Consider the following 15,610-nt stretch of genomic DNA (forward strand, 5'->3'; position numbering starts at 1 on the left):
AGCAGCCACTCTCCTTCCCAGCCAGCAGCCTCATCCCAGGCTTGGGGAGCCAGGCTGGGCTGGGCCAGGCTGTGGAGTTGGGGTGAGGGTCAGGCCACAACAAATTATTAACACATGATCTCATGCAAGAACACTTAAGAATAAACGATGTTCCAAACAAGTATGTTTTGAAATATTTATGACTACCTCGGGATGAGAAATTCTATATAACAAATAAAATACAAATCACTATGCATATGTTGATCTGTCATTTAATGCTGATTTAAAATTTATATTGTGCAATGACGTTCCTAATTCTTTTTTAGTAAACCATCAACTTCATGTATGGAAAGTAATAATAATAATACAGTGGTTTAGCCACTTATACACTGAAGATTTTGGTAATTTGAGTTTTATCACTCTTGACAGTACTCCACCACTACCGTCAGTATATCCCTCTGTCCAAACAAACACACCTTGATTTGATAGTGATACTAGGAAAATAAGTGACAATTACTGGCATTATGTCAAAACAACTACAAAAAGCTCTAAAGCTCACATTTTCACTCATTACTTTAAACATTGAAATAACTGACATAATTTATTTCATTACAAAATTTCCATTTTTTAACAAGCAGTACCAGAATTCACAATTCAATACAAAATTTCTGAACCAGTAATTAGAACTTATTATACCCTGTTACCAATGTTTGCTTATGTTATGTCGCACCTCAGCAGTGATACTATTTAAGACTAAATTTATAACCTAAAAAAAAAAATCTGTATAAACATGAAAACAAACTTCTGTATGTTTTTGTCTACCTAATATGTACATATGTAATTTTAATTCTTATTCACCTATTTATCTATACATATGGAGAGGACATTAATTAACCAAAATATTTTAGAACTACTGAAAGAGTCAAATGAAATCTTTCTCACTCCAATATCTTTGAAATCTTCTAAAAGGCCCAGTTTCTCAGGAACAGACTCCAGATGGTCTAAAGCTATTCGAGTACTCTAAAGAACAGAACACAAGATAAAACATAAAAAATTAATCAATTTTTCAGCCATCTCAAACATTAAAAACCTATTACATCTATGGAAAATAAATAGCTTATAGGTATGTATGTGTTTGTAAATTAAACAGGTCAACAGTAAAGAGGCTGTTAAGGAAAAAGAAGGACAAAATAAAACACTTGGCACAGTTTTGATAATTTGAATCTCCATGAATAATTACCAGTTTATTGAGCAGAACAGTACTTATCTACAATTTTTGGAGTTTATGTAGCCTTCAGAATGAAAATTTCTTTTATTGCACTTCAGGGAGTAAAATACATTTAATGATATAAAACTAACTCTCAATGTTTATATCTTTGTAGTAAAACACATAATAGAAAAATATCTTTTTTTTTTTTTCCAAATAAAAATATGTGCCATTAATACTTAGCTAAACATAGAGCAATCAAATTTCATATTTTTGGTTTAGATATGTAGTATGTACTGCTGAAAAATTAATTACCATTCTTGGGAGAGTTACGGTTGGACTCAACAACAAGAGTTCACATCCACACCTGTGACACAAAAAATCTAGTCTATAGCAAGATGCAAAGAACTGTAGAAAATGTGTATCATGTGGTTTGTGCACAGGTGAAGTTGGTCGGTTATGCATAAAAAGTAGTCATGACCCATAAGCCAGATGCCTCTGGAGCTTCTCAAAAGATGCCTTTCTATTATTTGCTGAAGAGCAAGTAAAAACAATACAGTTTGTACTTTCTGAACAACAGTTGGTATTTCCTCCACAATGCTACAAATCACACTTCTTTGGACAAGGTTCTGCTAACCTGGCTATGTAATCTACCAGTAATGGGTTTCATTAACCATAGTACTGCTCTGGCACTTTAAAACAAAAATCTATGCAACAAATAAAATTAATCAATCCTGAAGTCAAATACTGTTATGCTGTAAAGTCTGCACAAACTGAGTTAACTTGCCCTTAACTACAAAAGCTCTATTGCTAGTCTTGGGAAGTGTCAAATTGACCAACATGAAAAACATCCCATCTAGATCCCAGACTTAAGACCTGAAGAGACTAAAACCTTCAATCACACCAGGATACAAAAAATCAGTGGGAACCTCTCAGCACAAGTGCAGTCTACTCCAAAAAGCTGTATTTTGTATCACGTAAAGCTCCCTGACAATGTTCAAAAGCAAACCAATGAGTCAATAATGTGATGGTATACTATGCTGGGTATAACAAGCCATGAAACATCAGTAGCATTAGCAAACAACAGAAGTATTTTACCAATGATTAATACTGAAGGAACCATCAACAGGCTTAATTGTTATAAAAAAAAGCATATATCCACGTAAGCTAATTATTTAGAAAAAAAATGTGATTCTTTAAGAGCATAGCTCATAAGTATATTTCTTTAGTTAAAAATCAATCACATAATTTATTAAAAAATTGAAATGGGAGAAATAGCAATGGAATGAATACTCATAAGAAGGCAACTTAGCTAACTACCAATATTGTTATATTAATATTTTATTAATAATCTTCATCACATTACAAATAGAATGGATATTATATATTGTATATCAATGTAATAGGTACATTAATAATTTAGTAATATATTAAATAGCACTATATGCAATATATAGTACAGAAAGCAATATACAAATATTACTTATATATCATCATACATTAATATCAGTATTATTTAAATCACTATTTATAGTGATCCCATGACTGTCTAGTGATCACAGATCTTTTTTCCTACATGCTGCTATTAATTATATAGACAGTTACCTGCACAATGAACTAAACAAGCCATTGCTCCTATAATTTATACACAGTATTGCAACTTGCAATAACATGATAGATGAAAAGATTACAATAATGTATGAAAAGCCATCACGTTTTGCTTTGAACAAACCACTCACTAACTTAAGTACAATCTCTCTCATTCTTATACTATAAGAAAGACTGTACAATCAATCTCCATCTTATCTCTGCAACTTCTCATTTTACAGACCTCTAGCAATCTTTCCCATTCAGATCTTTTTCAGGATGAAGACTCCTAGTGCATTTATTTGTTCCTCACATGGAAGAAGTTTCATGCCCTTGATCATTCTTATGTCTTGTGTAGCCTCTCTAGTTCTGTATTTTTTAAGATGGAGAGCAGGAGTGAGAAGTGGAGAACCAGAACTGAACAGAGTAGCCTAAGTGCAGACACACCATCAATACAGATGCAGTGATGTCCGTCTTCTTGCCTGCTTCTTTCCTAACGTTACAAACATTCAGTTTTTAAGACTGTTACAAATGTGTTTTCCATAACAAATGAAGGTCAAGTTTCATAAACAATGGGATTAATTTGTATCTCACAGGACTGAACTTACAACTAATATTCAGTTCCAGTTAACTAAATTAGGTAGTGGACATGAGACTGATTTATCTTTTTCTGTAATTATATATATGCAAAAACATTATGTGTGTAAAATTATTTCTCTAATTTTCTGTAAATAGGAAAAATTTTTACTTGTAGTTACTATGCTGGTGATATTAGGACCTATTTCTATAAAACAACCACCTGGTTAAATCAGTTTTCCAGATATCTGGGTTCTTTTTCCTTCTGAGACTAATGAGGTTCGGACAATATATGCTAACTTCTAGGAATAAAGTTTTACCCTTAGATTGTATGCTTAGCTAAAAAAGGGCACTCTCATCCCACTATCAAATTATGCAGTAGGAATGCAAGGTGCAGTAGGAGAAAAATATTCTGAAATGCCCAATCTGGCCCTTTCTCCAAGGATAATTTCTACCCTTCACACAGTGCAGAAAAGAACATTGCTGTCAAACATGCTAGAACACTAACAACTCCATCATCATAGGTAAGGGGAAATAATTTTATGAGAGGGTTGGATGAATTGTTGCTTCACGAACAATAGGAAAACTAAGCAGCCTACAAAATGGGGTAAAAGGATTGACGAGCAAGGAAGGATATTTTAGATTAAAAAGTACAGGAAGTACTGTCAAAAGTCAAATACAGTAGAACAAAGATTCTTTAGTCATTTATCAGGAACAAAAAAATAGAAATGAGACAGGGAAAATAAGGTGGAGATAATTTAGGTATGAACCCAAACCAAAATTAGTATTTTTGCTTTTTTTTTTTGTAGTAACACATTCATTTTGTTAGATTTTTAAAAATGTACAGGAATTATACAAGATTGAATATATGAAGTTATGCCCGAAAGATAAGTAAATCTCTTCCTGAAATGGGCAGCACTGAGGACACACAGTATGAAAAAGTCCTTAATGGTCATGTTGACAACTGACCACAGTAAATGATGGAAAAAGCCTGGGAGGGCAAAAAGGTGCATGCTTGTGCTGATATCCAGTGAATAAAGTAGGGCAGATCAGTTTCGCAAAACGCAAAGTGAGAATCGATAAAGGTTACTTCTTCTAACAAGAACACAGTACTTCCTTCTCACCTGCTGCATGAGAAAGGAAGTTAAGTAGATTTCACACTAAGCTAGCCCTGTTTGGACTAAAACTAAAATTGATTGTATTATCTTCATAAGAAGTTTTGTATTTTAAAGTGTAATTTAATTTGCAATCAGGTTTCTTTACTTGCAAAATACACCTAAGAAGATTTTATAAGATGAAAAAGATTACTTTTCCTGTAACATATCTGGTTCTTTACTAGAAAAGAATTATAGAACCTGAAGTAGTATATTAATATATTAATAATGAATGCATAAAATGCATTCTTCTTCATATTTTCAGGATGCAATCAGGCAAGCGGCCTACATATTGCATTTAAAGCTTTTTTCTCAGATCATAGTGTAGAAATGTTTTAATGTTTTTTCAGCTATAAAATACCTTTTTTCCCTCCCCCCCCCCAAATGCTACTATACATCTTCACTCGAAAGTAAAATTGCCTAGAGGTATCTATCAATCTCTAATGTTTCCCTCTTATAAGAAACAACCATCTCACTTTTACCACAGTAAAGCAGTATTCATTCATATGTCACGCTTCATTTACAACGCCCTTACGTTCATCAAAGCATTGATTTTCCATGCCATTAATTTGTGATGAGATGCAGTGTTTGCTGCTTCTTCCCAAAGTAGCCCCTGGTACTGGTCTGCAAGTATGTTTCAAAGGCTGGGAAATATGAGACAACAAACCCTAAGCAATCAAAATTTGACTATATGCAAAACTAAATACTGAATCTTAATGTTCAGCAGTCACCCTAGTACCACACAGATCTGATGGACAGGTCCACAAAGTTTTTTACTTTGAACACCAACAACCTCCATACCCCTTCAGAAACAAAATCCTTCCTCACAGCAAATAACCCCAAAATTGTAACACCCCTCAATCTCTTGTCTTGGTCCAGCACCAAATTAAACCATAAATATTTTAACCTTGTGGTATATATTACCCAACACATTTTGCTAAGGTATTTTACTTATGAACTGCAGAAAAACAGACATTTGAGATGTCACACAGAGTTGAAATTAAGTTGGCTGTGACACAGGACACATTTATCATAGTGGCTCCTTAGCATGCTGTAAACTATATTCAATTTACAGCTTTTTTTCCCAACTACAAAGATTTTTGCTTTTCTTTTGCCTGTTTTAATAAAGAAGATCTGAGATCTGTTCTCAGCATGAAAGGAACTCAGACACTAACTGCAAGTCAATTCCATTTTTCAATTCTTTCTCTAAATTCCAGTGCCAAGACCTCGTGTCAGCACAGTCTGTAAATGGAGTTAAGGAAGATGCTCATCATCTGTTCTCCCCAGTGTCCAGTTATATGCATACTCTATCCTTGGTTTTTTGGTTTAATTGAGAATCATGTGGATAAAGGATGATATATGCTACTTGGATTTCTGAAATTTAAACCTAACTTCACACACAAAATGATGGGCTCTAAGCTAACCATTACTACTCAGGAAGTAGACCATGGTGTAATGATATATATTTCCAAGAACTTACTAACTCAGTGCTCAATATCAACCAGAAAAGCAAAATTAACACTGAATATAATCAGGAAAGGAAAAAAGAAAGCCAGAGAACATAATTATTCCCAAGTATGAATCCACAGCATGCTCGCATCTTGACTACTGAGTGCAGATATGGACCTCTTTCAGAACAGAAACAGGGAAAGGTCAGAGAAGAGCAAGAATGATAAAAGCCATAGAACACAGTTTCCATGTGAGAAATGACTGAATACAATGACTGGAAAAAACAGGACTCTTCAGCCAACAAGACAGATGCCCGAGGGAAGAAATGACCAATTTGCATAAAATCAGAAGTCACATAAAGATAGAAAATTCTATGTGGGTTTAAGCAGAAAATTGGGCAAGTTCATGAATGAAAAAGTCAATGGAAGGGTTCCAAATTCATAGAAACTACATCTAAGTCTGGAAGTCTCTGAGCTTTGTATAGCTGGAATCGGAATGAATGAGTGGGAAACAAAATATACATCAGTTCTGTTCATACACTTTTTCCTAAGCATTTTATTTTGGCCATTGTTGCAATGTCTATAGCTGAGCTAGATTGACCTTTGGTCTTAACCAGAATGGTTCTTTTTATATTCTAAAATTCTCACAGTCTTCTGAGCAGTTTGTGAAGTCATTTGAATAGAATAACTCACACGCTAACATTTTCAGGGACAGAAATATATGCCTTTTTCATAAAATCAATGAAAAGAATGGTAGTGATGTGCAAATAAAACCAGTAAAATAAAAAAGCCAAGTTTGTTAAGGGAAATTCAATAAAGAAGGCGGCAACAAAAGAATAGGTTGAAGAATGGGAGGGAAAGGTGATGAAAGAGCTTTTAGCTGGCCCACAGAATTGGTCTGGTAATTTAATGAAAGACACAGCAACCTCCTCAGTGTGGATCAAATGCCATACTTGTATCATTAATGACTACACTCTCTTCTATTAAAAGAGATGGATTTAGCCACATAGATAAAATGCAAAAAAGGATGTTAGAAGCACCTGACATAGAGGGCAATTAAGTACTGTTAACTTTTTTTCCCAGAAATCAGAAAGCTGTATGCCATAATTCATACAAATAATCCTGAAGAGAGCAACTGCATCTGTCTGCTCATTGTTTAACAGGGAACAGAAGGTACTGATACAGTGCACTGATGGTTCTGATAAGAGGAAGAAACACCAATTCTACTGACTGAAGCAGTATTAATGATATTTTAATTAACAGCAGTCTCTTCCATAGAGTGAGTGCTGCTAATCTTTCTGTTTTTAAAATAAAGATTATTTAGTTTGAAAAGGGGTGTTCTACGTTTTCACAGAGAATGATAAAACAAATTACTCCTTTTCCATGACTTCATACAAAGACTTTGATGTTTAAACTGCATGTGAACAGTTAATCCTCCTATATTGATCTATTCTTGGTGATAGACAGTTTCCCACTTATCTCAAGGGACAGATCCAAATCAAAATCAGATACACATTTTATTTTTAGTCTGAAAACTGAAATGCTAAATGCAAATAAATCAAAGCAGGTTTGTATATAGTCCTCCTAAGGTTTGCCTTTATAGTTGGTATACTGAAAACACATAAACAACAAACCAAACTTAATTGACTTACAAGTACAGTACTCCTTTCTTTTCTGAGGTAGGTAAAAACAAATGACTACCTGTATTGCACAGATATTTTTGAAAATTAGAGCTGACTTAAGTATCTGTTAGCTAATCCCCAAAGAATATCTATAAAAAGATTAAAATGAGACTGTAATTTTAACTGACTGCAATACATGTCAGCAGGCTGTTAGTCACAATTCAGATGAAAGATGTAATGTTAAAGGTGACCTATGAGGACTTATTTTTAAATGCCCTTAGCATGTTGAGTACTTAAATAGCAAGGACAGGATGCAACCAGCATATATAAAGGTACCTTTTGCTTTCTCTGTTAACATCTGCAAAACTATGCATTGTCAGCTTCTATCTCCAGCACTAGACTGATACATCATATCCTCGTTTACACAGGCTGTGGTTCTACTTAGGAGGCCTGAAATTCTCTGTTGACTTTCATCTGCCAGACAAATTCCATGATAGGCAGGACATCCTGTGACATAGTACCTCATATATATAGAGGGAATTTTAAGAGAAAACAGAAAATGTATTTTGTATCTTCATATTCCATTTATATACCGTTACTTCAATTATACCACTGTTTTGATGATTTCAGCACATGAGGAAATCAATTTACTTTTACAAAGATAGGCAACACATATAAATTTATCAAGTTACACAACATACAAGTTCAATTAGCTTTTTTTTTCTATAGTACATTGTTTCATCAAAGTTTTAACTAGTAAGAATTTTTTGAGCAAAATCTACACTCATACTAATGAAAAACAAAAGACCTTTGTTAATAAAACATTGCAAATGTCAAAATAACTGAACTTTTAATTTAGACTCCAGATGTTTTTGCATGGGGTGGACCGTGTTTTAATTAAGAGAGCTTCACTGATGATTCTTTTCCTGTTTGCAATGACATGGACCATCTCTTCTCTCATTCATGAACACGTAACATCCCTGTGGTAACTACAGGAATTGTTTACATGGAAAAATATTAGGAAAGTATTTAATGAAATTTTAGTTTTTTGATGCATACTAGCAGCTGGAAATGTGGAAGAGACAGAGCAGCTTTTTGGCAAACCAAAACTGAATCATCAGCTAGTGCTCCAAGTACTACTGGGGTCCATAAGACTAGTTTTTGAGAACCTATTCTTTATTGTTTCCTAAGATTTTGATCAAAGATGTACAGGCATAATTACTGAAAATTTTAGAAGAATTGTAACACAAGAGGCAGAGTACGTAAAGTAAAGCAATGTTAGTGGGCACACATTCTTAAAAGGTATAAAAGACTTCCTTGTCATTTATTCATGAATGCTATCTCCAACTTTCTGGAGCATTGCAGGCTAAAAATCTTTACATGTAATTTACATTAATGTTTTGTATGCTAATAGTATTTCATCAAGCCTTCTGGAAAGCACTACAAAAATTCAATTAACACAGTCTTTGTGGGAAAGAAGAAATATTGTTCAGTTTTACAGCTGAGAAAAACTGAAATACAAAGAGAAGTGATTTAACCAAAGATTCACAGCAAATCAGTGTCAGAATAGGAAAAAAACCCAGGAACTTGGTTTACAGATATTCCCATTTTAAAAGATGCACAACAATGAGAAGAAAAAAATAATTTATGGTAGTGTCAGTAGGTGTAACTGATGTCTGTGTTCCTAAGGTTATAATTTGATCAAATATAAAACATTTGAATCTAAAATGAAGGACCTAGCAGCACATTAGAAACATTTTAGTCAATAGTCTGCTGTCAAACAAAATTTTAACTGGTTCTGTGATATATAAAACAAACAACAAAAAAATATGGTATACCACATATATCTAAGTCTTGTTTATCAAGTTATAAGCATCCTATATTCTGTGGAAGAACTCCTAGATACACATTCCACAGATGAAAGGCCAACATTTCTACAGAGAATAAAGAGAATACTGTCGATAGAAAACACAGGATTTCTCTTTAAAATTATATTTACATACATATACATACTATGTTCAAAAATAAATGAAAGTGAAGACCACTGTATATTACTACTAGTTAAACTAAGAGAAATTACTTTAAAATCTCAGGATAAATCTTTATTACAAAAGACTGTAACTCTTCAGATATTTTACTTTTTCTAATGGAAAACTGAGAGGCTTTTGGTTTATTAAAATCTGGCAAAAAATGTTCAATATTTGCAACATGTGGAACACATCTTCACAGTATTGAAAGGAGCTTTCTACTCAGAGAATGTAAGGGTTGCATTAGGAGGAGTGTTGCCAGCAGGCCAAGGGAGGTGACTCTTTGCCTCTAGTCAGCCCTGGCGACACATCTGGAGTGCTGGGTCCAGTTCTGGGTTTCCCAGTACAAGAGACATGCTCGAGATAGTCCAGCAAAGGGCAACTAAATTTCTTTAAGGGACTGGAGCATCTCTCCCCCGAGGAAAGGCTGAGCGAGCTGGGATTGTTTAGTCTGGAGAAGAGAAGGCTCAGGGAGATCTCATCAATGTGTACAAATACCTGAAGCGAGGGTGTAAAGAAGCGGGAGACAGACTCTTTTCAGAGGTGCTCGGTGGCAGGACAAGAGTCAGTGCACAAACTGAAACACAGGAGGTTCTGTCTGAACATAGGAAACACTTTTTCACTGTGAGGGTGACTGAGCACTGGCACAGGCTGCCCAGGGAGGTTCTGGAATCTCCTTCCTTTGAAATATTCAAAAGCCATCTAGATAGAGACCTGGGCAACTGACTCTGGGTTACCCTGCCTGAGCCAGAGGGGTTGGACCAGATAACCTTTAGAAGTCCCTTCCAATCTCAACCACTCTGCCATTCTGTAATGTATTATATTACTGATATCACCACTGGAGAAACTATGAAGTTACTAGGCCAAGTTGTTAGACATACATCATGATTCTTTGTCAATAAATAAATATAAAACTGCCAGCCTGACCACTAAACAAAGAGTAGTTTAATATAAAGTTTACAGAGTTACCTGCATTTTGTAACCTGGCACTTATAGGAAACTTAACAATAAATTCTCAGGCCAATATTCTTCAACAAATATAGAGGATATTCTTGATCATGCTTATATGCAAATTTAGCATTCAAAGTTTCAATGCAAGTATATATTTTTTGTAACAATGTTATTTTATTTCTTATGTTAATTTAGTAATTAATTTTTACAAATTAGTGAAGAACATTTTTAATAGAGAGTAGTTTAAAAATAATGCCATATATCAGTTTTTGAGGGAAGAAGGATTGGAGAGGTAACATTAGAAATATACATATATATGCTTAGTTTGTTGACTTTGTGCAAGTACATAGCCTTAAATGAAATCCATAAATGAGAGAAGTTGTGCAGAATCTTATAAATCTATTTTTGAGCATTTTTGGCTCCCACTCTAAATCCTAGAATTAGCCACAAAGTGAGAAATAAGTATGAATGGGAGAGAAAGGAAATGGTTAAAAAAAAATCCTGTTCTTAACAGAAAAATAAATTATTTTACTGCAAAAAAAATATCAAAATGTTGCTGGAAAAAAAAACTGGAGTTGTCTGTACTAGCAAAAAACTAAAAGAAGTAAAGCAGCAAATAGTAGGGGGCAGAGGATGTATAAGTAGCAGTGTAGTCAAGAGCAATAGGCATGTAGGCAGAGAAGACAACATCGAGGAAGAAGGGAAGTGGAAGGTGAGCATCAGGAGAAAAGAAACAGCTGGCTGCCAGCACCCTCAGGTAGCAGAATTTACTTGGTGGAACTGGGCAGAGGAAGGAGTCGGGGAACCTTGGGAAAGTTCTCCACCCCCAGCGCAGGGAAGTGACAGACTGGCTCGCCGATGAAAGGAAAGGAAAGGGCGAGGCAAGCAGGACAGAGGATCTCAGACTGCTGCCCCTCTCCCGGTCTTTTTTATAAGATCAAAGAATGGCTGTGTTCTGGGGGGACCAGAAGGCCTTTGATGTAATGGTAGTTTTGGCAAGACACTACAGAAGCAAACCAAGGGTAAAAGAAAGTATTAACTCTTAGATTCAAGATTTCCTAAACATTCATACATACAAAGTATGAAAACCATTAAATAATTCCAAGAGCTAACAGCGAGATTTACTTATTGATGGAAGGCACATTGAGAGACACAGAGAGCACCCTAAAATGAATTGTGTCAGGCAGTCACATAATCTTTCTGTGAAACCCACTGGGCATTGTCACCCTTCCAATTCTTCTTTTAAAATGGGAGATAAATCAGAAAACTGATGTAAATTTGGGCCTGGTACTACAGTAGAAGAATCTAATAGCTTTTACATTGCTGACTGTGTGCAAACAATATTTGTTTTACTGGTATTCAAAACCTTACTTTCATGAACATAAAATACGAGTTACAACAAAGTACATAAACTTTCATAGTGAAAAGGAAATTCATATTAAATAACAATTTTGCAGAATACTTACAGCATTCCTGGAGCTAACGTAGATTTATGACACTGTAACAAAAAGTTGAATCACATCCAGAAAAGTCTGATCCAAGTATTCTAAACAGGTGGTAACCTCACTCCTGGGTTCTCTACTGAAAGCAGCAAGCTGTCTTATTGATCAAAGGATATAGAATGCATATGTTCACTGGAATAGCTTCAGGACATGGTTGATTTCAAATTAAATTTCCCAGTCTTTCATGTCAGACTAGTACTACTAAGGCAGAGGAATGTGACTTGCAGCTTATGCTCACAAAGAACATGACATAGTTTACAGAAGTCACAAGCACAGCATAGTAGCAGCATACACCTACAAAATGCACCCTGGCCTCTTTATGAGAATTAGATAAACTTCCTGCTGTAGCTACATCTGAGAATACAATATAGACCTTTTCCCCAAGAAAATCATACACCTTTGTCTATATATAATATAGAGCCAAATCCTGTATGTAAGAACATACAGGATACAGTCAAGAATAATCTAAATCACCTTATTTAATGATAAATTGTATTCATTCTGGCAAAACATCTGACTAAATAATTGATTACTGAAGTAATCAGGAGAATTACTTGTTAATAGCTATGTAATAATTAAATTCACTTTTATTAAAGTGAAAAAAAGAGCCAAACAAAACACATAACCTCTAGGCACTCAAAACTTCAGTTTTGCCTGTACTTGTTACTCCCCTGGCACTTCTCACAGGCTAAAGGATTTATTCCAGAATACACCTTGGCTCTTCAGCTCCTTTCAGGAAGAGGAGCAGCTGACAGGGCTGAGCTGATGCAAGGGACCACCCTAGTTTGCTGCAACTCACAAATCACTGAGTTAGATTAAGCTAGGTCTGGAGCTATTCACCCACAGCTCTGAAAAGAATTTGCTAGGTTCCCGATACATTTCTTTCCCAATTTTTTTCTTGGCTTAAATTCCCAGGTTCATCACATGGCTACTACAACAATTTTACTGTCAAGTGCAGGAGGCAGAAATGAGTAGATTGTAGAGAAAGGGAGGAGAGTGGGCTGCCAAATATATCTCTCAAAACGTGTACATGTACACGGCTTTCAGGCCTTCATATAAACCAGTTTGTTTAGGTTAAAATCTTAATATAAAGATTCAAAAAATGCATTTACTGTTAGATATACGTCTTTTCTGTTGCTTAAAAAGATATGTGAAGGGTAGAAACAATTTTAAAAGTGGCTGCAAAAGGCTTCACACTTGTAAATCTCAGACAGTCCTGCACTAAACTTCATCTATTCCTGTGCAGAGCAATTTCGTCCCAGTATTAGGCAGAATAAGAATGCTGTGGAAGAAAATGCAGATGAGATTCCATGGTCTCACAGCTTAAAAACAGCTCTGGAGACTTGATGCTTTCCTCTGTATTTTCTATAGCTTTTGTATGTTTGTGTTCTGGCTTTTCCCTCTCTTGCCCCTTTTTGTATCTTGCCCTCTGCGAATCTTATGAACTGTCACCTTTCTGTCAAAATTCTCCTAAGAAAATGCTTTTTCCAAACAAATATTTTTTTTTCCCCTCTAAGGATTCTGTTTGAATTTGAATTTAATATTTTATGTGTCTATTCCATTTCCATTCTCTATAACCTGAATCAAATCACAAAATATGTGACTGGTTGTACTTTGATGTTGTACTCTGAGCACTCAAATAACAGATAAGAAAATTATACAAATATGAGTATCATAACTATTATGTACTCATTGTTACAGATGCTGCATAGACATACAGCTATCTAGACATACACACTATAAATGTAAGGATTCTTAAGGATCTCTTAAATGGCAAGCCTTATTCATTCTTCTGCTCAAGGGCTCTTCTATCATCCTGACACATTCAGACCGTGTAAATATTACTCTCTGTGTATTTTCTTTTTGAGATAAGTTAAGGGGGGGAGGAGGGAAAGAGAATGGTGGTATCCTCAGAACAGGAACAGAGATATAAAGATCAAAACCACTTACTATTTTAAAGTATTCACTATCAGCTATCTAACATCTGACTTTTGACTACACTTAACAATATATATAGCTGGAGCTTCTACTGAATTTAGCTATTACTAAAACTTTGTATTTCTGAAAATCAGGCCTCAGAAGTCACCAAGTCAGATAACCAGAAAATGAGGAACACAAAGTAATTAACTGTCTGTGAAAACTGTAGTCTAGTTGATTTGCCTGACATCACAGCGGAACTTTATGGCAAAAGTAAAAAGAGTGCCTTGGGAGCATTCAACAACTTCAGTGATGACTGTAATTTTCTTGACTGCAATCTCAGGGCTTAACATTACACATCTTCCAATGACAGCAATAACAAAAGCAGTGATAGATTCAAACTCTAGGATTCTGCATCACAACTTTGCATTCTGGTGTTAACTCCCAACTTGCGTTAAGGGAAATGATATTTTACCGATGATAATAATCCTCTTCTGCTTCTATATGAATAATAACTTGCAAATCTTCCTTCTTAAAGTGGAAGAGATTAAAAGTATAAAAAGTGGAAAGACTTCAGAAAAACTGGAAACATTGTCACAAAATATGGATTTAATTTGCATGACGTGCTGTTTGCAAGCAATTGCCCTCCGCCTGTGTCAAATGGCTCTGGGGGCAGAAAGGACAAGGCATTTGCAGGCAGTTTAACTCATGGTTTGTAAGAAACAGCTGGCAGTGGATACATGCCTGACTGGTTGTCATGTAAGCAAACCACGAATAAGAGACACTCCTGAACAGAACTAATGTCCTGGCAACACTTTACAGTCATACAGCACTATGTGAAGTGCCAGGACACTGAATTTGAGCATTAGCTCCATGCTCCCAAAAGGCAGGAGCTCTAACACAGCACTGATTTACAAGGAGTCTTTTATGTGTGAATGCAAGCTTTTTCAAATATATTTAATACATTTTAAATATATTTTTGAAATCAAAAGCTGTTTTCAGAGATGCACAATCAGGAACGATAAAATAATAATTTGCACAAGCAAATTTTAAAAGTTTTTCTTTGCAGCCTTGATATTGTCTCAGTAGTGGTTTCTTTAGATGAAATTTTCTGGATTTCCAATGAAAAGAAACTATGGGCCTGATACATACTATTGTGTGTTGTGTTACTGGACATTTCTACATAAGAGGAAAGAAGCATGGTTCAGAAATGCTAGGCAAACTGCTAGAGCAAGCTGAGACCCATCCCAGCTCCTCCATCTGACAGACTCACTAGCTTGGGACATCTCGATAATCCAGCTACATTCATGGCATGTACACGCATGAATGCTTTTGTCCTTCCAACTTAATATCTTATTAAATTATATTAATTAATCATGAAAATGGTATTCCTTCATGCTTTTAGTTGCAGTGTTGATGTGGGCAGATGAACTGATTCTGTCCGCACCTCCCAGCATAAGCACGTAAAAAGCACACGTAACAGTCACCGAAATGATTAATTAGATCTATCACGTGGACCTCAACATTAGAAGTGTTAGCAGTAGAAAAATAACATCCTTTCTATGGCTCAAATTTATGACATTTCTCTTCCAAGGAATGGGATGAGGATTGAACTGCCCAGAAAAATATTACACTGTATT

The 15,610-nt window shown here is 35.2% G+C and overlaps 1 protein-coding gene across 1 annotated transcript in view; it reads right to left on the reverse strand.

Moving 5' to 3' along the window:
* The window catches only part of CEP128 (centrosomal protein 128), a 129,470-nt gene that overhangs the window by 20,497 nt on the left and 93,363 nt on the right, over positions 1-15,610 (reverse strand). The window contains exon 21 of the mRNA XM_042791201.1: positions 922-999. Within this exon, the coding sequence (XP_042647135.1) occupies positions 922-999 (78 nt within the window). The remainder of the gene's footprint in view (positions 1-921; positions 1,000-15,610) is intronic.

Source organism: Tyto alba, unplaced genomic scaffold, assembly GCF_018691265.1.
Source record: "Tyto alba isolate M040663 unplaced genomic scaffold, T.alba_DEE_v4.0 Super-Scaffold_18, whole genome shotgun sequence".
In the NCBI taxonomy this organism is placed as follows: domain Eukaryota; kingdom Metazoa; phylum Chordata; class Aves; order Strigiformes; family Tytonidae; genus Tyto; species Tyto alba.